This window comes from Nannospalax galili, unplaced genomic scaffold, assembly GCF_000622305.1.
Source record: "Nannospalax galili isolate Female #2095 unplaced genomic scaffold, S.galili_v1.0 scaffold342, whole genome shotgun sequence".
Classification (NCBI taxonomy): domain Eukaryota; kingdom Metazoa; phylum Chordata; class Mammalia; order Rodentia; family Spalacidae; genus Nannospalax; species Nannospalax galili.
This window is the reverse complement of record NW_008349359.1, coordinates 1,211,813-1,233,201: the sequence shown is the minus strand read 5'-3', so window position 1 is coordinate 1,233,201 and position 21,389 is coordinate 1,211,813. Positions and strand designations below refer to the sequence as shown.

At 52.8% G+C, this 21,389-nt stretch overlaps 2 protein-coding genes across 2 annotated transcripts in view; one reads left to right on the top strand and one right to left on the bottom strand.

Annotated features, from left to right (window-relative positions):
• Nucleotides 1-1,878: 1,878 nt before the first annotated feature.
• Nucleotides 1,879-12,139, top strand: Ltk (leukocyte receptor tyrosine kinase). The gene is made up of 20 exons (XM_008846797.3): nucleotides 1,879-1,964; nucleotides 2,491-2,634; nucleotides 2,723-2,894; nucleotides 3,292-3,442; nucleotides 3,567-3,704; nucleotides 3,950-4,106; nucleotides 4,179-4,361; nucleotides 7,049-7,147; nucleotides 7,767-7,919; nucleotides 8,404-8,499; nucleotides 9,101-9,296; nucleotides 9,816-9,906; nucleotides 10,034-10,098; nucleotides 10,283-10,412; nucleotides 10,497-10,594; nucleotides 10,741-10,833; nucleotides 10,937-11,038; nucleotides 11,173-11,307; nucleotides 11,381-11,471; nucleotides 11,588-12,139. Exons 1-20 carry the CDS (start codon nucleotides 1,922-1,924, stop codon nucleotides 11,906-11,908), a joined length of 2,658 nt encoding a protein of 885 aa, XP_008845019.1. The 5' UTR covers nucleotides 1,879-1,921; the 3' UTR covers nucleotides 11,909-12,139.
• A 149-nt stretch (nucleotides 12,140-12,288) lies between these two features.
• Itpka (inositol-trisphosphate 3-kinase A) overlaps nucleotides 12,289-21,389 on the bottom strand; it is a 9,272-nt gene continuing 171 nt past the window's right edge. Inside the window, exons 2-8 of the mRNA XM_017801582.1 lie at nucleotides 20,964-21,387; nucleotides 14,320-14,416; nucleotides 14,018-14,234; nucleotides 13,667-13,871; nucleotides 13,330-13,431; nucleotides 12,998-13,069; nucleotides 12,289-12,885 (exon numbers count right to left, since the gene is read on the bottom strand). Coding sequence (XP_017657071.1) covers nucleotides 12,682-12,885; nucleotides 12,998-13,069; nucleotides 13,330-13,431; nucleotides 13,667-13,871; nucleotides 14,018-14,234; nucleotides 14,320-14,416; nucleotides 20,964-21,387 — 1,321 coding nt within the window. The 3' untranslated portion in view covers nucleotides 12,289-12,681. The remainder of the gene's footprint in view (nucleotides 12,886-12,997; nucleotides 13,070-13,329; nucleotides 13,432-13,666; nucleotides 13,872-14,017; nucleotides 14,235-14,319; nucleotides 14,417-20,963; nucleotides 21,388-21,389) is intronic.

Below are 21,389 nucleotides of genomic sequence, written 5' to 3'. Positions count from 1 at the left end.
AAATGTAGTTATTGGAATGTTTTCTCACTTATCTTGATTTGGGGTGCTTTTAGTACTGCTTCCTTCTGAAGCACCCTTCAGTAAGCTTCTCCTCCTGTGGGCTGGCATACGACAGTGGAGCAGCCAACACAGAAAATGACTTTTTGTGGGGCGGTTCATATTAGTGCACGTCTTTAATCCCAGCACTCACTAGGAAAGCAGAGGCAGATGGATCTCTGTGAGATCAAGGCCAGTCTGGTTTACACAGTAAGTTCCAGGCCAGCTGAGACTACATAGAGACCCTGTCTCAAAAAAATGAAAACAAAGCTATCTTTATGCATGGCTAAAGGCCATGGTGATTTTATAGCGTCCTGGGCATTTCACAGGCATGAAGTACAAACTGGGGCTGTGCACCAGGCACTGCTTCTTGTGTTTCCTCTTCTCTTCTAGAGAGAGATCCTTTGGGAAAGGCATGTTCTAAGGAGGTCATCAGTGCTGGAAAAGCATATTTTTCTTCTTTTTGTGACAAAATTTCACTCTGTAGTTCAGGGTGTTCTGGAACTTAATATGTTGCCCAGACTGGCTTTGAACTCAGAGTAATCCTCTTGCTTCAGCCTTCTACATGTTGGAATTACAGGCATGAGCTACCACACCCAGCTTAAACTTAGCATTTTGAGCAAAAGAGGACATAGCTGGGTGTGGTGGTACACGCTAGCCCATCCCAACACTTGGGGGGGCAGAGGCAGGCTGATCTCTTTGAGTTTTAGGTCAGAACATAGAGAGTTCCAAGCCAGCTAGAACTACATAGTGAGACCCTATCTCAAAAAAAAAAAAAAAGGATTGTACAAAACCACCTGAAAGCTAATCCAAGTGGCCCTCTCAAGTGTATGGATAGCTTTTTATTTACTGTTTTCTTTTTATTTTTTATGTGTATGCGTGTATTGCCTGCATGTAGGTAAGTACACCTGTGTCGTGCAATGCCCAAGGAGGTAGAAGAGGCTGTTGGATCCCCTGGGTCTGGAGTTATGAACAGTAGTTAGCTGCCATGTGGGGGCTAGGATTCAAACCCGGGTCTTCTGCAAGAACAACCAGTGTTCTTAACTGCTGAGCCATCTGTCCAGCCCTATTTTGTTTTCTTATCAAAGGTATTTAACACCACACCCAGGCTATAGGTGTCTTGTGGTTTTCAAAGCAGTTTCCCTTAATGTGATTTTGCAGGTGGTGGAAATACCTTACTGTCTCAAGAACAGTTGTTGTGCTACTTGTACCAGCACTTGCATCTTCTAACTTTTTTTTTTTTTTTGAGACTGGTCTCATATAGCCTAGGCTGGACTCCAACCTGATAGGCAGCAGAGGATAACCTTGAACTCTGGGTCCTCTTGTCTCCTCTTTCCAGGTGCTGGATTAGAGGTATGAGCTACCCTATCTGGGTTTTTTGACATCTTGTCCAGTCATGGTAGAAGTTGTGCACAGGATAAACCGGGCAATGGAACTGTGAGCCTTAACCCAGAAATCCATGTGTCTGAGGATATCAGGGAGGTTCCACCTTGCAGTCAGAAAGGCGTTGAGAGTCACAAGCAGCGACAAGCAAGGATAACTTACAGTTAAGGAGTGAACACAGGCTGCTACCTCAAAAGAATAGGGTAAAGGCAACCTCCTCCCATATCTCTAACCCATTCAAGTCACTACGGTGGCCAGCGGGAGACCCAGAGGCTGGAGCAGAGAGCCCCTCCCGGAAGCTTGGGGACCTCTCTGCCCACATGCCCCGCCTTTTCCTCGTCGGCTTCCTGGGGTCTGGAGTGGGCGTGGCTAGTCTGGTTTAAGGTCTGCTGGGCAGTGGGGATGGCTCAGAGATTGTTGGACACGCCCATGAACTGCAGCCAGACCCTCGAGCCTTGAGCCATCAGCTTTAGTTGAACAGACTGACGGATCAGATCAGGCGATGGCCTGCTTCCACAGGCTGCTGTTGTGGCTAGGAGCTGCGGGTAAGTGCTGCCTGGCGGTAAAGGAGTCAGCCAACCAGACGCACCTTTCTAGACTTGCGGTTGCGTTCAAGACAGATCCTGTCGCAGTGGTTGCTTCCGAGGTCTCGAACCAAAGCTCTTTGATCCCTGCTTCTAGAATGCAACGAGAAAAGCTCAGTGCGCGCCCATATCTGAGCCTCAGATCGCGCAATTTGGGAAGGACAAGCCCTGGGGAGTAGGGACACCAGTCTAAATGGAGGAAAGGGGCGGGGGTGTTGCAGGACACAGCTCGGTGCAGCCCCCAGGTCATTCAGTGGGAAGGATTCTGGAGAGGAGAAACCGCTGTATGAGGGTACCTGATGGGGCCCGGGCCACCGAGTTGGACTGACGCCCGCTTCCAGGCTCTGTTGAGCACCGGCTGGCGGCGTTAGGGGTGTGGCCGCAAGCAGCAAGGACCTGCTATTGAGTGGCTATCTATCTCTTGTGTCTCCTGTCTTCACATCCTGCGCCCTCTCCCAACGCCCTCGGCCTCCCTCTAATCGTTCAGGAGCCATTCTTTGCTCCAGTTCGGGGTCCCAGGCGCCTTTTCAGACATCCGCGCCCTTGCAGCTGCTAACCCCGAGCTCCTGGGACCAGAAAGTCACTCCTACGCCCCATGAATTGGAGCCAGCCTCCCTCCCAAATCCTCTAGGTGAGCTTCAGGTTTCTCCATTTGCCCACTATCCCCAGATCCCTAGGTCTGGTCAGGGACTCAACGACTCCTTCTTTCTTGTTCCCAGATGGGGAGGGGCCTTGGGTGTTCAACACCTGTGGGGCCAGCGGTCGCCGAGGACCAACACAAACCCAGTGCGACTGGGCATATGCAGGGAGCAGCGTGGCGGTGACAGTGGGGCCCTCCGGGCCGCTGAGAGGCGTGCAGCTGTGGCGGGTGCCAGACACCGGCCAGTATCTGTGCGTGCTTGACGAGGTCACCCTGCTAGGCCGAGGTTCTACAGTCGGGGAGGGAGGGCCGGGTGCCACACCACTTTGCACTTTGCATCGAAGTGATGTCTAGTGCTGGCTGCTAGACTACCTCTCCTTCCAGTGGAAGTGCCTTCGGGAAGACTGGCAGCAGTGAGGGAGTTAGCGGGTATCCGGGATCCCTTTACCGCAGACAAAACGGCCCTGAGCTTCTCTCCATCTCCATTAACACTCCTGCCTAATTGTAAACCGTCTTCCCATCTCTTTTCGGTCAATGGCAGTCTCTAGGTCCCATAGCTTTCCAGCTACCTGTCTCTAACTTTTGCCAGGGAGGCCTGGTGAAGGGAGGAGACTCCACGTCCTCCCCCCCTCCCCGTACCCCCCGTAGGATCTCAGCCTACGGAGCCGCGGGCGGCAAAGGCGCCAGGAACCACCTGTCGCGGGCGCACGGTGTCTTCCTCTCGGCGGTCTTCTCCCTTAGACGTGGGGAGCCGCTGTACATCCTTGTGGGGCAGCAGGGCGAGGACGCCTGTCCCGGAGTAAGCGCAGCCAGTTGGAAAGGGGTGTCCCGGAACTAGGGCGGGGTCCTTGGTGCCTGGACACCCGCATATCCAGCGGAGGGTCCACGTCCGCGCCGATTGATTTCCAGTGGGTGCCACGCAGGGGAGCCCAGAGAGCCATCTCGTCTGCCTGGGAGAGTCTTGGGCCGCCGAGGAGCACGCGGCCAGAGATGGGACCGAAAGGGCCCGGAGCTGGGCTGGCGGGGGCGGCGGCGGCGGGGGCGCCACCTACATTTTCCGGGTAGGTGCTCCCGAGCGCTGGCCGCCCCAGCCCACCGCTCGGCGATGGGGTCCAGGTCCTCTTCCCCGAGCGCACGGATCGGCAACGGGGTCCGGGTCCGCTCCCCCGAGCGCACGCTCCTCTAAGTCCCAGCGGGTTCGGATCCACTCGGGCGCGGCGCCTGGGCCTCACCCCGGGACAGGTGCTCCAGTCGGGCGGTGGCCCTCTATTACTGGGGCACGCCCTTGACTCGCCCCCGCCCCTAGCTGCACTCGGGGAAGCGGGAGCCACTGCTGGTGGCCGCTGGAGGCGGCGGGAGGGCCTACTTGAGGCGACCCGACCGCGGCTGGACTCAGGCGGCCGGGCAGAAACTGGAGAAGCGCTTGGCTGCACCCGGCAGCGGCGGGAGAGGAGGCCCGGCAGGTAAGCGCAGGGCGGTGGGGAGAGCCTGCTGCTTCGCACCACAGCCGCCAACCACCCGCTGTCGCTTCGCAGGTGGAGGGGGCGGCTGGACGTCGCACCCCCCTTCTCCGCAGGCCGGCCGCTCCCTGCAGGAAGGGGCAGAGGGCGGCGAGGGCTGCTCAGAGGCCTGGGCAGCAATCGGCTGGGCCGCAGCGGGCGGCTTCGGGGGTGGCGGCGGGGCATGCACCGCGGGAGGCGGCGGTGGAGGCTACCAGGGTAAGTGTGCCCTTGGGGGGAGTTGAGGGTGATGGTTTATGTCAGTTGTTTCAAAGTGTGGTCACCACAGAAGCTGTTAGAAATACAAAGTCAGGGGGCTGTAGAGATGGCTCAGCAGTTAAGAGTACTGGCTGCCCAAGTTCAGTTCCCAGCACCAACCTCTGTTGCTCACAATCTCCTGAAACTCCAGCTGAAGGGGAGCACCTGCACTCCACACACACACATAATTAAAAATATGTATGTGAGTGCACCCGTGTTGTGCAATGCCCCGGAGGTCAGAAGAGGGCTTCGGATTCTCCTGGAATTGGAGTTAAAGACGGTTCATAACCATCATGTGGATGCTGGGAATCGAACCCGGGTCCTCTGCAAGAGCAGTCAGTGCTTTTAACCGCTGAGCCATCTCTCCAACCTCAGCCCTAAGTAAAATATTTTTTAAAAAAGAAATACAGGGAGCTGGAGAGACGACTCCATGATTAAGAGTACTGGTTGTTCTTGCAGAAGAACACCCACATGGCAGCTAACAACCGCCCATAACTCCAGTTCCAGGGGATTCAACACTCACTTCTGTGCTCTGTGGATATTGCACTACACAGGTGCACTTACACACATCCAAACAATACACTCATACACATAAAATAAAAATAAAAATAAAAAAATTTTAAGCACAAAAAAGAAATACAATTCAGTGTTGGGGTTAGGGAGATGTTGGTCAAATATTTTGAAAATTTTAAGGGGTTGGGAATTTAGCTCAGTGGTAGAGCGCTTGCCTAGCAAATGTAAGGCCCTGGGTTCAGTCCTCAGCTCCAGAAAAAAAAAAAAAAAACAAGGCAAAAAAATTTAATAAGGAGATATAAATTTAAGATATCCTTAGTTCAAGCCAGGTGTAGTGGAGCTTGCCTTTAATCCCAGCACTTGGGAGGCAGAGACAGACAAATCTCTGTGAGTTCAAGGCCAGCCTGGTCTACATAATGAGTTCCAGGCCAGCTGGGGCTACAGGGAGATGCTGTTTCAAATATACCAAAAAGGAGGAGAAAAAAGAGGAAGGAGAAGAGGAAGAGGAAGAGGAGGAAGAGGAAGAAGAAGGAGGAGGAGGAGGAGAAATATTTAGTTCAGTATGGAGGCTACAATTAATCAATTAATAACAATGCTTTGGGTTTTGTCAGCAAAAGAGAGCAAACAAGAATGGGAGTCAATATTTGCTGTGCTTAGGGGCACACACCTTTAATCCCAGTACTTGGAGGCAGAGGCAGGTGGATCTCTATGAATTTGAGGCCAGCATGGACTACATAGTGAGTTCCAGGCCAGCTGTGGCTACAGGGAGACCCTGTCTCAAAACCAAATAAAAGAAAAAAGAAAAAAAGAATGGGGATCAAACCCAAGGCCTCAGACATACTACACCCCTAACCCTAATAACTACATTCTTGAAAATGGCTAAGAGAATAGATTTGAAGTGTCTTACTACAAAAAATAAGTGAATGGTGCATATGTTGATTTTCACAATGCATACACATTTCAAGGAATCATACTATACACAATAAGAATATATAATTTGTGAAAAACTAATTAATTACTGGGGCTGGAGAGATGGCTCAGTGGTTAAGGGCACTGGTTGCTCTTACAGAGGACCCCAGTTCAGTTCTTAGCACTCACATGGCACCTAAGAATGGTTCATAACTCCAGTTCCAGGAGATTGTAAGTGCACAACACAGATGCACTTACATACATGCAGACAAAATACCCATACACATAAGACAACAACAAAAATAAATAAATAAGGGGCTGGAGAGAGGGCTCAGCGGTCAAGAATACTGGTGATTCTTGCAGAAGACCTGGGTTCCATCCCAGCACCCACATGGCAGCTAACAACTGTCTGTAACTCCAGTCCCAGGGGATCCGACAGCCTCTTCTGACCTCCGTGGGCATTGCACAACACAGGTGCACTTACCTACATGCAGGCAATACACGCATGCACATAAATTAAAAATAATAAATACAATTAAAAAATAAAAAATAATTACTGTAATTAATTTGAAAGATAAAGCGTTGCCAGTCTGCAAAACAGAGACTCCAGGGGAGGGTCCCAGCCATCTGTTTGCTTTGTTTTGTTTAGTCTTTTTGAGACAGGGTCTCCCTGTAGCCCCAGCTGGCCTGGAACTCATAGACGAGGCTAGCCTTGAACTCACAGAGATACTCCTGCCTCTGCCTCCTGAGCGCTGGGATTAAAGGGATGTGCCACCACACCCCCAGCCCTCTGTTTTAATTGGTCCTAAGATGCTCCAGAGTTTGAGGACTATGGGTGTAAAGAACCAGGGCTTTGTGTTTATTTGGACAAAATGTTCATAAAAACTATAACACAACACATATCGTCTGTGTTCTCATGGACATGGAATGTGTAGGCTGTCCCTCTCCCGTTTCAGAGCTTAGGACATGGGTCTAGAGGGGTTCAGACAGACAAGGGGCATCCCAGCCAGCCTGGGCCAGGTCTTCAGGATCCAGCAGATCAGTCAGTCCTCAAACTAGCTCCTCAGCCCTTATATGGGAGCCTCAATATAGGGGAGGCCACACCAGGATTTCCACTGGGAGACTGTGGCTTTCCACTCTTCATAAGAAAGCTTCCCAGCTGTGAGGCAGCTGTGTGCTCCTGACTCACCAACCCCTTCTTGTAATTAATCACCCTCAATTTCCAGGAGGTGACACTTCAGAGTCTGACATCCTCTGGGCTGATGGGGAAGATGGGGTATCCTTCATACACCCCAGGAGTGAGCTCTACCTACAGCCTCTGGCAGGTATTGACCCCAGTTCCCCACCTCTCAGCTTGGCCAGCCATCCTCCTTAATCCCTGGATGTACCACCATAGTTACCATCTGCTCTGTGCTGGGAGCTACCAGATTCTTCCCCAGCACAGGAACGTTTGGGAAATGTCTGTGAGTTGTGATTCTGGGTCATTCTAGACTGTTGGTCAAGTGTCCTTTGCTATGAGTTCTTTCCAAATACCTTGGGGCTCAAGGGTCCCAGAAGTGGCACTGTAGATGCTTGACAGAAGTCCCCAGGGAGAGTCAGCAAGATGGCTCATGGGGTAAAGCACTTATATCCCTAGCCTGACAACTGGAGTTCGATGCCTGGAATCTGTGGTGGAAGAAGAGAACTGAACCTTGAAAGTTGCCCTCTGACTTCGACACAATTGACCCCGCCCCATGCACAAAAGAAATAAAATCAATTAATAAAAAGAAGTTGCGCCCCCCCCCCCCAGACTCTCTCACTACCCTGAGTGCTCAGTGTGCTTGGCACTGCTCTTTATCCTGAACTCCTGAATTGAATTAACCATAAGGCTGGAAAGTTGTGTGTGTCTCTATACCCCATCCCTACTCCCCACCCCTACCCCACCATATCAGTTCTTTTACTCAGTCACAGAAAGCCATGGAGAGGTTGAGATCCGAAGGCACCTCAATTGCAGTCATTGCCCTTTGAAAGACTGCCAGTGGCAGGCAGAGCTCCAGATGGCTGAATGTATATGCCCAGAGGGCATGGAGCTAGCTGTGGATAGCATCACTTGCATGGGTATGTCTTGCCTTTGCCCTCAGGTGACAGGATGGCAGAAGCAGTAGGGTGTTGGGAAAGATGATATAGAGATGCCTCAGTTCATGCTGTGCTGTCAAGGAACATGTAGGCCAATGTGGGAGGTCAGGTGGATGGATTTTTAGATATAGATATGTGTCTAAAAATGGCAGTTGCTATGGGAGGTATCAAATGTTTTAGGGGTTCCCAGGAGGGAGAGGTTGGTTTTATCTAGGATAACTGGAGATGGTATAGAAAAGTAAACACTGCTAAGTCTTCAAGAATGAATAAGACTTGAGGGTAGCCAGACGTGGTGGCACACACTTGTAATCCCCGCACCACACTGGATAGGCTAAAGCAGAATTGAAGGCCTGAGGCCAGCCTGGACTACACTGGGAGACCCTGTCTCAGAGAACAAATAAGAAAAGTACTTGGGCGTTAGCAGGACAGAGGAGCTTCCCACTGAGATGTCTTTCTTTCTCCCTAGACCTGCCCAGCACCACAAGCCCTCTGGTTCTGATGGGAGCTGTGGTGGCAGCCTTGACACTAAGTCTCCTTATGGCATGTGGAGTCCTGATTCTGGGTGCGGAGCATCTAGTAGGCATGGCTGATGCAAACTGCCCCCTCTCTAAGCTATGATGGGCTTCTGTGCAGTTCCAGGGGCAGATGTGGCCAACTTAAGACCCTTACACCACAGAGCAATGGCAGACACCTCTGTGCTTCTAAGAGTAGAAGCTCTGGAGTTGTGGGGGAAATGTGTATTTGAAAAGGCTTCTGGAAGGCTGGTGGATCTCTGTGAGTTCAAGGCCAGCCTGGTCTACATAGTGAGTTCCAAGCCAGCTGGGGCTACAGGAAGACCCTGTCTTTCTTTTTTTTATATGTATGCATGTATTGCCTGCATGTAGGTGAGTGCACCCGTGTTGTGCAATGCCCGCGGAAGTCAGAAGAGGCTGTTGGATCACATAGGACTGGAGTTACGGACAGTTGTTAGCTGCTATGTGGGTGCTGGGATTCAAACCCGGGTCTTTTGCAAGAACAACTAGTGTTCTTAAGTGCTGAGCCATCTCTCCAGCCCCGAAGACCCTGTCTTTAAAAAAAAAAAAAGACTTCTGGAAGGATGTCCTGGGCAGGGTGGGCCTGATGGGTACTAGGAGAGGGTGTGTGTCTGTTCTTCCTACCTTCAGTGAACCAGAAGAAATGGCAGAACCTGTGGGGGACCAGGCTTCCAGGCCCTGAGCTTGAGCTAAGCAAGCTTCAAACCTCTGCCATTAGGACAGCACCCAATCCCTATTACTGTCAGTTGGGACTCAGCCCAGCCCAGTCCTGGCCTCTGCCCCCAGGGCTGACTGAGGTTTTGCCAGCCAATGTTACTCTACTCAGGTGAGTCCTCTACCTCTTTTGGAGAAGCTAGGCATTCTGAACACTTCCCTCCCCAATCCTGCTCCCTGTCATGGTGCATTATGAATCCCAGAAAGCATCCAACTTAAATCCCTTGTGCAGAGGAGATGGAAGCCACACAAGCTCCATATAGAGAAGAAACATATAAAAGGTCAGCTTTAAGCCCGGTTCTAGAGTGATAGGGACCTTGGAATATGACTTTTCTGGAGCCCACAGGTTGCCTTCCTCCTAAAGTATGTGTCTGTATTAGCACAAGGGGAGGCCTTACCCACACTCCCACCTCGACTCTGGCTCTGGCCCTGCCTGTCCTCTCTTCTGCCCTGGCTCTGTGTGGCAGCATCATACTTGCAGGCTTGTGCCTGAGAATATTCCTGACCCAGAAAGAGTTCAGATAGGGTCATCTGGTCTTATTCAGTGGGGACCAAAGTGACCAAGGGGCACTATACCCTCTATGGCCTTTCTCCATACTAATCACCCACTCCCTTCCAACTTGTCTTGTAGAGCCCTGGGCCATGGTGCCTTTGGGGAGGTGTATGAGGGCCTGGTAACTGGCCTTCCTGGGGATCCCAGTCCTCTACAGGTAGCTATCAAGGTGAGAAGAGGTAGGACTTCTGGTTGGGGTAAGAGAACATGGAGGGATGGACAGTTGCTAAAGCTCTCGTTAATCACCCTTCTGAAGCACCCAACCAAAAGTCAGGATCTCTATTTTTCCTCCTCAGACACTGCCAGAGCTCTGTTCCCGACAGGATGAGCTGGACTTCCTCATGGAGGCGCTCATCATCAGGTGCACCTGGGGTCGGGCAGGAGGGTAGGGTGGGAGGCAGAGTCTGCCTGCAGGAATGGCCTCTCCTCCCTTTGGGGTTGAGAGGCAACAGCAAGTCTAGGGCACAGAGGTCTTCCGGTTTCATGGAAACTAGAACATGCTTATCTCCCTGCTGGTGATGGGATATATGCAACACCCCACCCAGCAAGTTCAGCCATCAGAACATTGTGCGCTGTGTGGGGCTCAGCTTCCAGGCTGCCCCTCGTCTCATTTTGCTGGAACTGATGTCTGGAGGGGACATGAAGAGTTTTCTGAGGCATAGCCGGCCACAACTAGTAAGACCTTCCTCTGAGCCTTCCAGGCCCCTCTAAGACGTATCTAAGACCTGGATCAACTGATACACCTTCTGCCCAATCCAGAGTCAACCATCACCTTTGGCCATGCAGGACTTGTTGCAGCTGGCTCAGGACATAGCCAAGGGCTGTCATTACCTAGAGGAAAATCACTTCATCCACAGGTTGGGAGCAATTCTGGCTTGGGGGGCGGGTGCGGCTAACTTGCTTCTGAAACAATAGACCTGTACAAATATTTAAAGAACCATTCAGGGTCAGAACCCAGTGTTGTTTTTTGTTTTGTTTTGGGGTTTTTTTGGTCCTATTCCAGAGACATTGCTGCCAGGAACTGCCTGCTAAGCTGCACTGGGCCCAGCCGAGTGGCCAAGATTGGGGACTTTGGGATGGCAAGAGATATCTACCGGTGAGCAGGGATTGCTGAGGTGGGAAAGCTGCTGCTCCAAGGGGGCTCACCAACAGCTTGACAATACATGAAAAGCTCATTACTTTCCTCCTCCTTTCTGTAGGGCCAGTTATTACCGCAAGGGGGGCCAAGCCTTGCTCCCTGTCAAATGGATGCCTCCAGAGGCTCTCCTGGAGGGTGTCTTCACATCCAAGACAGACTCCTGGTGATAGCATGGCTTCCCCTGTTCCCCTCCTCTGCCTTGAGGCTAATCCTGTCCTTTCAGGCCACCTCACATGAGGGAAGTGGAGGCTGCATCATGATGATGGGTCTTGTCTGTTCCTCCCACCCCTGGTGCAGGTCTTTTGGGGTACTGCTCTGGGAGATCTTCTCACTGGGTTATATGCCCTATCCTGGGCATACCAACCAGGAAGTTCTGGATTTCATCATCAAAGGGAGCCGGATGGACCCTCCTAGGGGCTGTCCTGGGCCAGTGTGAGTTACTAGTGCTCCCCAGGGAGGGGGTTCCTTAAGATCATGGAAGGCATGAACTTCTGCCTTTCCCCAGGTACCGCATCATGACCCAGTGTTGGCAGCACCAGCCTGAGCTCCGCCCCAACTTTGCCAGCATCTTGGAGCACCTTCAATACTGCACTCAGGTGCCCCCCCAACTCTCTCATGTCCTTCTGCTCCCCTCTGACCATACTGGTCTGTGGGACAGGAAGAAAGCCACAAAACAATGATATAGTTCCCTGTTACCCCACTCTCATTATAGGACCCTGATGTGCTGAATTTGCCCCTGCCAGTGGAACTGGGGCCCATCTTGGAGGAGGAAGGGGCTTCTGGGCTGGGGAACAGGTCCTTTGAGGATCTAAAATCCCCACAGCCCCTGGACCAGTGTTCAGTGAACTTGAAAAGCTGGGGAGGAAGCCCTTTTGCCTCTTGGCTGTCTTCTGATCTCAAATTCCAAGGCCTCCAACCTCAGAACCTTTGGAATCCCACCTATGGTTCCTGGGCCCCAAGGGCCCCTGAGGGTGAAGACTCAGGCATTGACCTCAGCAACAGCTCCTCCTTGCATACCTTTCCAGGCCTCTAGCTGGCTTGTTATTCCAGTAGCCTCTGCCCCCTGCAGTCCATGCTGCATGTTCAGGCCTGTCTCAGGGATGTCCTGGCAGCCTTGGCCTTTCCACACTGGAAGCCAGCCCAGGGCTCCTTGGGGAAGGGCCTGATCACTCCTAATCTTTGGTCTTTGGAACCACAGGCTGCCCACCCACCCACTCTAGGAGTCAGTGAGGAGTCCTGGTTTGCCCTCTTCCCATAAAACATCTTTCATCTGGTCAGTTCCCAGTCCTGCAGATGTTTCTAATAATACTAATAAAAAATCTCATCTTTCAGTTATCTGAGTGGATGTGAAAGAGTCTGAAACTGAGGAAGAGCGGTCTAGAAGTGTAATGGATGAGGCTTGAATCACAGAAGCTGCATCTTTGAGTTTTATTAGGAAGGGGTGTCCATTGTAGTGTAGGAAGTTAGACCAGTAGGTCTACACCTGTGAAATAAAATTCTGTATCTGGCCCCTCTGGAGAGGTATAGAGCCACCTCAGAAGAGCTGGGCTGAGGAAGAAGCCCAGTGTTCCCTCCCCTCCTGTATATTAGTGTCATTCAGCTCTGGGAGGCTGGGGCTCATGTGAAGGCAAACTCCTCATGTTGGTAGTATACCCCCTCAGTGGATGGCACTTGGTCCTGCAGGACCATGTGAACTGCCCGCCCAGCGGGGTTCCAATCTGTTGCCGGCATGCATGATGGGGATGCAGCCACAGGTTCATTGTCTGTCTGGCCAGCCAGCCCAAGTGTGGGGACAAGGGCCCAGCCTCATCTCTCAGCCAGGCTGGCCAGGATGCCAATGAGATTGTCCAGCCCCAGCAAATAGCCGTCTTCACGGTTGCCCTCTTCCCAGGGCCTCCGATGATCCAGGATCTGGCCATCAGGAAGGGGAGTGGTCTTGCCAAAATCGATGAGCCACACACCAGCGCGATGGCAATGGTCATGCACAAAGAGGAGGGAGCTGCCAATCACCTGCCGACCCCATGGCAGTCAGGCCACCATCCTTTCCAGGAGAAGCCCCCGCTTTTCCCATTCTAGCCCTCATAAAGCACAGGCCCAGCACCTGAGCCCACCCACCTCTTACCTCATGCCTCCTAAAGAACTCTGAGATTTCAAGCGTGTCCCGGATCTGCTGCAGGCGGTTCAGATACCTCCTCTGGAAAGGGCAGAATGGGCAAATTAATTACACACTAAGGGAGGCTCTACTAACATTGAGAAGCACCATGCATTCTCAGCTTGGCAAATGCAGTGTTAGGAAGACATAGCCCCATGGGGCCCACATAGGAGCAATTACAGTACAATAAGGTAAGTGCTTACTGGGGAGGGCACCTAGACCAGAGCACCAGAAAGAATGATCAGGAGGAAGGACGCCTCTGGGTGCCTCAAAACCCCAAGGTTCTGGGAACCCGTTCTTACCAGCACTTCAGCATCTCCTTGCATGAACTCCTCAAAGACACGAGTGACCTGTTCTCGGCTTCGTGTAGTCTTGAAGTCGGTGCTGCAAGATCCATCGGCTTTCTGAAGGAGGTGGGCAAGGAGTGTCAGGGACCCGGACCCACCTGAGAGGAGAGAGGATCATGCAAGGGCAGTGGTACCTCCCTAGGACCTTAACCTCTGGGGACCAAGAGGTGGTCGCCAGAGGGTGTCTCCTGGTAGCGGTTGAGGCAGGTGGTCAACAAACAGGACACGCGCACATATTGAAGTTAGGGCAGAGGAAGGGCACCGCCATGCAAACCAAGCGAGCCTGGCCCACCTTGATGCCCTCGATGCGGAAGCCGAGCGTGGTGCTTGAGCTGATGCCTTCGCGCCATTGCATGTAACGCGGCTTGGTGACAGCGCGCTGTGCGTGCTCCTCCTCAGTAGGCGCCTCAGGGTCCACTGCCAGCATCTTCTTGTACATGTCCTTCCGCAGTTTGGGCCGTTCTCGGGCCTTGGTCAGTTCCTCCTCCAGGTAAGTTCTGTGAAGTGTAGGCAGAGGTCAGAGCCTGAAGGGGTGCAGACAGAGACCCCATACAGCACTCACTCTGGAACACAGTGTTGAGTGTTTGTCTCAGGTACTTGATCCCCACTGATTCTGCCCGGTCGGTCGAGAGGGAACACAAACCTGACACCCATCTTGCAGTCAAGCACGCAAGGTCCATCGAAGCCATCAAGCAGGTCCTGCAACTGCAAGTAATTTTCGCCATCCTGCTCCACTACACCATGGAAGGCAGGCACACATCCACGCAGCACATCTGCCATCAGCCGCACCAGGCAGTAGTGCTCCGGCTCAGAACTGCGCTTCAGGATGAGGCCGCTAGTGCCTGCAGCTTTGAAACTCCCTGCGGGTGGGACGGGTGGGACACCGGTTAGCAGGGCCTGGACCCTTCTTTCCCAGCAACGTCATTCACCTGCAGTGATCCTCACCTGTGTGGCCTGCCAGCTGCACCCACGAGTAGCGTTTCTTGAAAGGACTCATGACTGGCAGATTCACCATGGTACGGATCTTCTGCCAGTGGCTTTTCTGAAAACATGTCGGGATCTGCACATCAGCATCTCAACCATGCCTTAAGCCCTTCCTCTCTAGAACTGGAGTTCAACCTGACCCCACCCCAATTAGAAGTAGTTAGGGCCAGTCTACAGGATTCTTTCTTTTCATCCATGAGTTCACTGCTCACTCATTGAGCCACCCACCCACACAGAAAAAGTTTACTGAGTCAGTATGGCAGGTACTGAAACAGGCAGAGAAGGTGGTTGGAGCTTCTCTAGCATCCAAAGGCTCAGGTTTGAACCCAGTTCTACCACTGCGCACTAAATTGCTCTACTGAGGCTTTCCAACTTTTGTGAATGTCAGAATAACTTCGTGGTTACCCTTGATGGTGATTCTGAGATCTACTACAGGGAAATCCTGGGTAAGCCTGGGAAGGGACCAAAAATCTGCATTTAGATTTGTAGAACTGGGGCAAAAGTAGATTGTGGGTGCACTCACTTGGCACCTGGTTCCTCTCATTTGGAGAAACAGATCAATCACAATGAACCATTAATATAGGACCAGGGAAGGGAGGCCAGCCTGCCAGGACTAGTAGAAAGAATGGCTTGAGACTCCCCAAGAACCTCTAGTGTCCTTGGATCCCATGTACTTCTCACTAGTTTACAAAGTCCAGGCACCCTTGGCTCTGATCTAGCACTAGAAACCTGAACCCTGAATGTGGGCTGCAAAGTAGAAGGCCTATCCTCTTAGACAAAACTGCTGGTATATGTAGATATTTAGGGGTGGAGCTCTACCTGATCATGAAAGTAACTCACGCTCAGGACCTTTCCACTCCCACCCCAAACTCAGCAGTCCCTTGTCTACTTTCTGACATGCAGCTCAGCTATGTGTCTTGTCTGCTGCCTCCTCCCAAGGATGCCTGCCTTTCAGAGGAGTTACTAGAACCCAGAAACCAGCCTCCTTCACAAAAGAGAGTGCTAAGAACTGAGGAGGTGACCTAAGTAACAGAAGATTGATGACCAGAAACCTTGCTTATGGAGAAGAGATGGGGTTGGTGACAAAGCACTGGGGAAGGAAGAAGCCGTTGGTTCTAGTCCCGGCTTTGTCATTTTCTAGCTCAGTGAATCCAAGCAAGTACTGTCATCCATGTGGGCCCATTTCCTCTCGGAGGATGTAGTGGCTGCCCTAACATGAGCCATCATTTACTGACTGCCTACTGCATGCCAGGCACCTTCTCATCTTCCCACAATCAGCACTGCTCTCACTTTCCTACTAAAGTCCCAACATGGTATACTAGGGTGTGATCACATGGCCAATCCCTGGAGATCTGGGGGTGTAGCCAGAAGCAGCCCACTGGAAGCATGACATCTTTCAAAACTCCTTTTATAAATCTTTAAATACATACAAGTTTTGCATTTTGCTGCATAATAAATCCAAGTTTTATTATAAAACTTCCCACCCCCAAATCCTCAAGTAAAATTCCAGGAAGATGATTTATGTAGTATGTATATTCAGCAGCAGCATCTTAAACCTTTTCTCTCACATTCAACTTGAAAAGCATGATGACCACTATGCCCATACACAGCACGAGGTGGTGTTAGTCCATTTTGCAAAAGGAAATCAAGGCTCTTGGAAAAGTTAGCATCCTCATGCCCTATTTCTAGACTCCCAGCCGCTGGCTTATGCTCTCTACCAGCCCAGCTTCCTCCCCACAGTCCATTCACTCTAGCAGTTTTCCTAGTCTCCTTCTGGGAGTCAAAAGGGATACCACATAACAGAACTTCATATAAAGTGAAGCAATTTGTAGCTAGGGTGCTGTGAAGGTTTTAATCTCTAGATGGGCCTGGGGACCCCTCTCTGGGGCTAGACACCTTTGTCTTCATCCAAAGGAATGAATTTACTGGTGAAAGCTTCAAGGTGGTTTCAGAAGCCTGCTAACAGAATTTGGGGAATTGTGGTACAAGAATGGATTTAACCATAGGACACATCTAGTTATGTAGTCATCCTGGGGGGAGAACCAGCATTGAGCTAGGCTGTGTGAGGGCAGTGCACTGTCCTTCCTTTGGGGATCAGTGAAAGGGCTGGAAGGTAGAAGAGGGGCCTGGCAGAAAAGGATTGATGAGCTGGTCACAACATGACAGCACATGCCTGTAGTCTTAGCTACTCCAGGGGCTGAAGGAGGAGGATCCTTTGTACCCAGGAATTTGACACCAGTCCTAGAAACATGGTGAGACAGGTCTTAAAAAAATTTATTTTGAGGCTGGGCATGGTGGCGCATGCCTTTAATCCCAGCACTCAGGAGGCAGAGGCAGGCGGATCTCTGTGAGTTCAAGTCCAGCCTGGTCTACATAGTGAGTTCCAGGCCAGCTGGGGCTACAGGGAGACCCTCTCAAAAAGACAAAAAATAACCCCAACTAAACAAAATTTCCTTGCCAGGCTTGGTGGCACACGCCTTTAATTCCAGCACTCAGGAGGTAGAGGCAGGTGGATTTCTGTGAGTTCAGGGCCAGCCTGGTCTACATAGTGAGTTCCAGGCACATGGCAGCTAACAACTGTCTGTAACTCCAGTCCTAGGGGATCTGACAGCCTCTTCTGACCTCTATGGGCATTGCATGACATGGGTGCACTTACCTACATGCAGGCATACACACATAGACATAAAATAAAAATAATAAAATTTTTTAAAAAAAGAAAAAACAGCTTTAAAAAATTTATTTTGGTATACTACCACTTGGTTGATTGGTTAATATACGATAACAGCATCAAATTTTCCCCAAGCTGATATGAAATAAAGCCATCACTCATTCTCCCTACCCTTGTTTTGTGAGTCCCATATGAGCAAAGAGCAGCAGGTTCTGGCCATGCAGAACAAAGTGCTTTCCTGACCATTATCCCAGCTGAGCTTCCCAGATACCTCCTGAGCTTTCTTATGACAAGGCTTAGCTCCCATGCCACTAATGGAGATGTTCAGATATGGAACGAGTTGATGTGCCTTGGAAGCCAACTCACTACCATCTTCCCTTTTCCTTCAGCAGAGAGCATAATGCTTTTTTTTTAACTTAAAAAAATTTTATTATTTTTATTTTACATGTATGAGTGTATTGTCTGCACCTGTGTCATGTAATGCCGTGGAGGTCAGAAGCGGGCTTAGGATTCCCCTGGAACTGGAGTTAAGGACGGTTCATAGCCGCCATGTGTGCTGGGAATTGAACCCAGGTCCTCTGCAAAAGCAGTGCCCTTAACCACTGAGCTATCTCTCCAGCCCTGAGAACATTAATGCTTTGACAATGTATCTAAAAAGCCTTCTGGAGAATCACTCTTGGGTTGGTGGGTACGTGGGGAATTTGGCTTATAAACAACAGCAAGGAAGATATTTTTGATCATGTGAGACTTTTATTGTAAGGGTTTCAGAATGCAGAGTGGTCTAGCTGCCAAGGAGGCCAAAGCCCCACTGTTTAGCCCAGCCCTCCCTCCATGGAGGTTCCAGCTCCTGAAAAACAATACATAGAGGCTATCTGGACATTTGGGGGCAAAAGCCAAGAAAGTTGTGTCCAAGATTCCCTGATGACATAGAACGCTCTGATAATTCTTCACCTCTAGGGTTAACAGGAAGCACTTTTCCATGGGCAGGGGTCTTGCTGGATCCCAGCCTCAGACCTCCTTTGTCTAAACTGTTTGGAAGCCTTGAGGACACCTGCTCTGTATCATCCCACAGAGCCTATTCCCTGTCAGATTAGACACGTTTCTCTGTTTGTGGTTCTCACCCCGTTCCCTGTATCTTTAGCATTATCATTCCTTGTTGAAATTTCTGCCAGCCCAGCACCCTCCCCATGTTCCAATTGTCCTATCAAACTAGCCTCCCTGTGGTGGTGGTGGGGAGAGCAATCAATTTAAATTTATAAAATGATTTGCGCTAAGGTATAAGTGACCCACGACTTCACCTTCCCATGGGCATTTGCTTTTTAAAAAGGAAGTCTGTTAACCTAAATTCTGCTCTATAATTAGTGGAAAATGATGTGTGGGGGTTCTGAGTCCAGGAGGGGACAAGCATCCAGGTCTTCTTACCTAGCCTGGGTTATTGAGAAAAGAAAACTAGATGAATAAAAACTAAACACCCTCTCTTCTGCTAAAGTCACCCCCCCCCCACACACACACTTGTTTGAGGAGACAGCCAAGGCCTAAGAGTCATGACAGCTGTCCTTAGGGGTTAGGCCTCCAACTTGGCTTGTTCAGCTTTTTCTGCCCCTGACTTTTTCTTCTACCAGAGGTCGCCGGAGGGAGCAAGGCTGCCCAGTCCCAACTGCCCTGCTTTGGGCAGGCTAGACAAATCCCTAGGAGGTAAAGGGAAAGGTTGTAGGGCCTGGCAGAGGCAGATAGAGCCTTCTGGAGCCTTCGTTCTACCCAGGCTGCTGTGAGGGACTGGCCAGGTGGCAGCCCTAGGGTGCAGCCACAGTACCTTCCCTAGCTACATCCTTCATTTAGCGAGCCGGGCTCTGCTTTCAGCCTGCGGAAGCCCTAAAAGGTGGCCTGGGCGGGTTTGCAGTGGCACTTCAGGCCCGACTGTGAGGCAAAGTCCGCTCCTGGCCCTTCCACGCGGACGCAGGCAGCCTCTGTCAACAGCTCCTGGCTTATCTGCCCTGCCGGGGCTGTTTGCCTTCGGGGAGGCCCGGCGGGCTGGGGGTTGGGAAGCCCTGCAAGACACTGGCTGGGTGTTGAAAGGGCCCTGGGCGGCCATCTGTGCCAGCTCCGGTGGGCTTCCCGAGACACCGAGCTCAAGATGGGAGAGGACGGAGGCTGCGGCTGGTCCTCCTGGTCCTCGGGGGTCCTAACCTCTGCGATTTCGGGCGGCTGTACTCCTCGGCGCAACCTCTCAGGGCGCTGCGCTGAGTCTCCGCGGGCGGAAGTGGGAGTGGGGCGTGCCTGCGTCCGCGTCCCCAGCTCCCACCCGGCGCGCCCTTCCTGCCCCGGACCGCCTCTCAGGTGTTAAGAGATTCGAGCGGGGGAGCGACCGATCCACCACCCAGCTTCTTCCGAGGAGGCCTCAATGCGCACATGCCACAGTCCTGGAAAGCGTGCGGCATGCGCCCCAGACGGTAGGCTAGAGACGCTCCAGGAACCGGCCAGAGGGTACGCTTCCCCATCCCGGCTGGAGAGGGGCGCAGCGGACGCGTGACTCAGCCCACACCTGCACCTGGCGGCGGCGGCGGGCGGGGAGGACGGGCGTTCTTTCTCTGGGAGAGTTTAGTTTTTTTTCCCTTTTCCTTTGTATTTTGTGTCACACACACCCCCCCTTTCTGGATATCGCCAAGTCTCTGAGTTACAGAACAAGTGGTTACACAGCCTCCGGCTCCCCATCCAATTCCAGGCCACAGCTCAGTGCGCTCCCCGAGGCGTCCAGGCAACCAGGGCGTCCGGGACTCCCGCTTGAAGTCGCCAGGACACTGCCTTCTGGGCAGGGCTGGAGGATACTGAAGGCAGAGGGGGGCATCGCTCGCCTCACCCTCCTCTCCAGGGACGCTTGGTTGTAAAGAACATCTCCCGCAACGCTGCGCTGACCGCGATTTGGGTACTTGACCATGGTTAAAACAAGAGGGATTACTAGGGGGATGAAGAGGAAGAGCGCTGAGGCAGGACGACCGCAAGTTCTGGTATGGGCTGAGTGTTTCAGTCTAACCTGGGCAATTTAGTGGGGATCCTGTCTCAAAATAAAAAGTAAAAAGAGTGCTAGGGAGGTGCTCAGTGATGGTGTGCTTGCCTAGGACATTCGCTATCCTGGGTTCAAGCCCCAGTACCGAGGGATGTGTAGGGGACCCCAAAGGAGGCCGGGCCGTCCCAGGAGGGGCACACCAGGAATAATGACATCACATCTCACTCTGGCCTGTGTTATTTGAGGGCTGAACCCACCGCTAGAACACCCACGCTACTAGAGGCAGCTAACAAGCTGATCCTGTCTCCTGTCAGCCTCAGTTTACCTTCCCTGGTCAGGCTTAGGACAGCAGGCGAAGGGGCAGAGGTGGGGAGCAGGTGGGCCTGCGTTCTGCCTGGACCTCCCAGCCCTGCGCCCCTCCCTTCCTGCATCCACGCCTCGTGCGGGCGCGGGGAGCAGACGGCAGCGGCTCCGGAGCAGAGCCAGGAGCTCCGCTCCACTCCCACTCAGGAGAGGGAAACCGTGGCAACGGCGGGGGTGGGGCCGCGCCACCAAGAGGGGGCGGGGAGAGAGGCGAGCGCATTCGCCCCTCTTTCTTCCGGCTCATTGGGCAAGGCTAGCCCCCTCTGATCTCTCCAGTCCTACCTACCGGTGACTAAGGAGCGCTCGCCGCCCTGCCCGACCCCGGTGGCCGGTCGTACACTCTTCCCTCTCCTTTTAGACGCCCCAGCGCTCAGCCACGATGCGCCGGCCGAGCCGGGGGGAGACTGCCAAGGGGGGAGGTCGGCCTGAGGTGCCTCTGCGCCCCCATGCTCCTCCCCAACAGTGAGAGTGGGACTGTCGGCAGGGGCGCGGGAGACCGAGTCTGTCCTTCCAGACCCGGGAGCCGAGTCCCGGCGCAGCCCCCGCTGGCCCCGCCCCCGCGGCCGGTACCTGACCCACGTCCTCGCTGGCTTCCAGCTGCACGTTGCCGCGGCTCCGGCTCTCACTGTCGCTCAACAGATCGTCTTCCGAGTCCTCGAGCAGCGACGAGGAGCCGGTGGAGGAGAGCGATGAGGTGGATAGGCGGCGTGGCTGCTGCAGGTGCGACCCTGCCGCCGGGAGCCAGTCACCCTCCCGCTCCGGCGGCCCGGGGCTGGCCGGGGCCACGTCCTCCTCGGTTGTCACGGTTAGCTGCGGGATCACTGGGGCAGGGGCAGCCCGCGGGAGCCCGTTGGGGACTTGTCCCCCTCGCCGCTTGGCCCTGCGGGCCCGGGGATCCCCGGCTGCGGCTGAGGCGGCGACCGCGGCGCAGCGTGCCTCGAAGAGCAAGCGCAGCTCTCCGACGCTCCGGCGCGGGGCGCGCTCCAGCCCGGGGCT

Coding starts and splice junctions, on each gene's coding strand:
- Ltk (XM_008846797.3), top strand. CDS start 1,922: ATGGCCTGCTTCCACAGGCTGCTGTTGTGGCTAGGAGCTGCGG. Junction 2,895..3,291: donor CCAGACACCGGCCAGTATCT/GTGCGTGCTTGA, acceptor TACCCCCCGTAG/GATCTCAGCCTACGGAGCCG. Junction 4,362..7,048: donor CGGCGGTGGAGGCTACCAGG/GTAAGTGTGCCC, acceptor CTCAATTTCCAG/GAGGTGACACTTCAGAGTCT.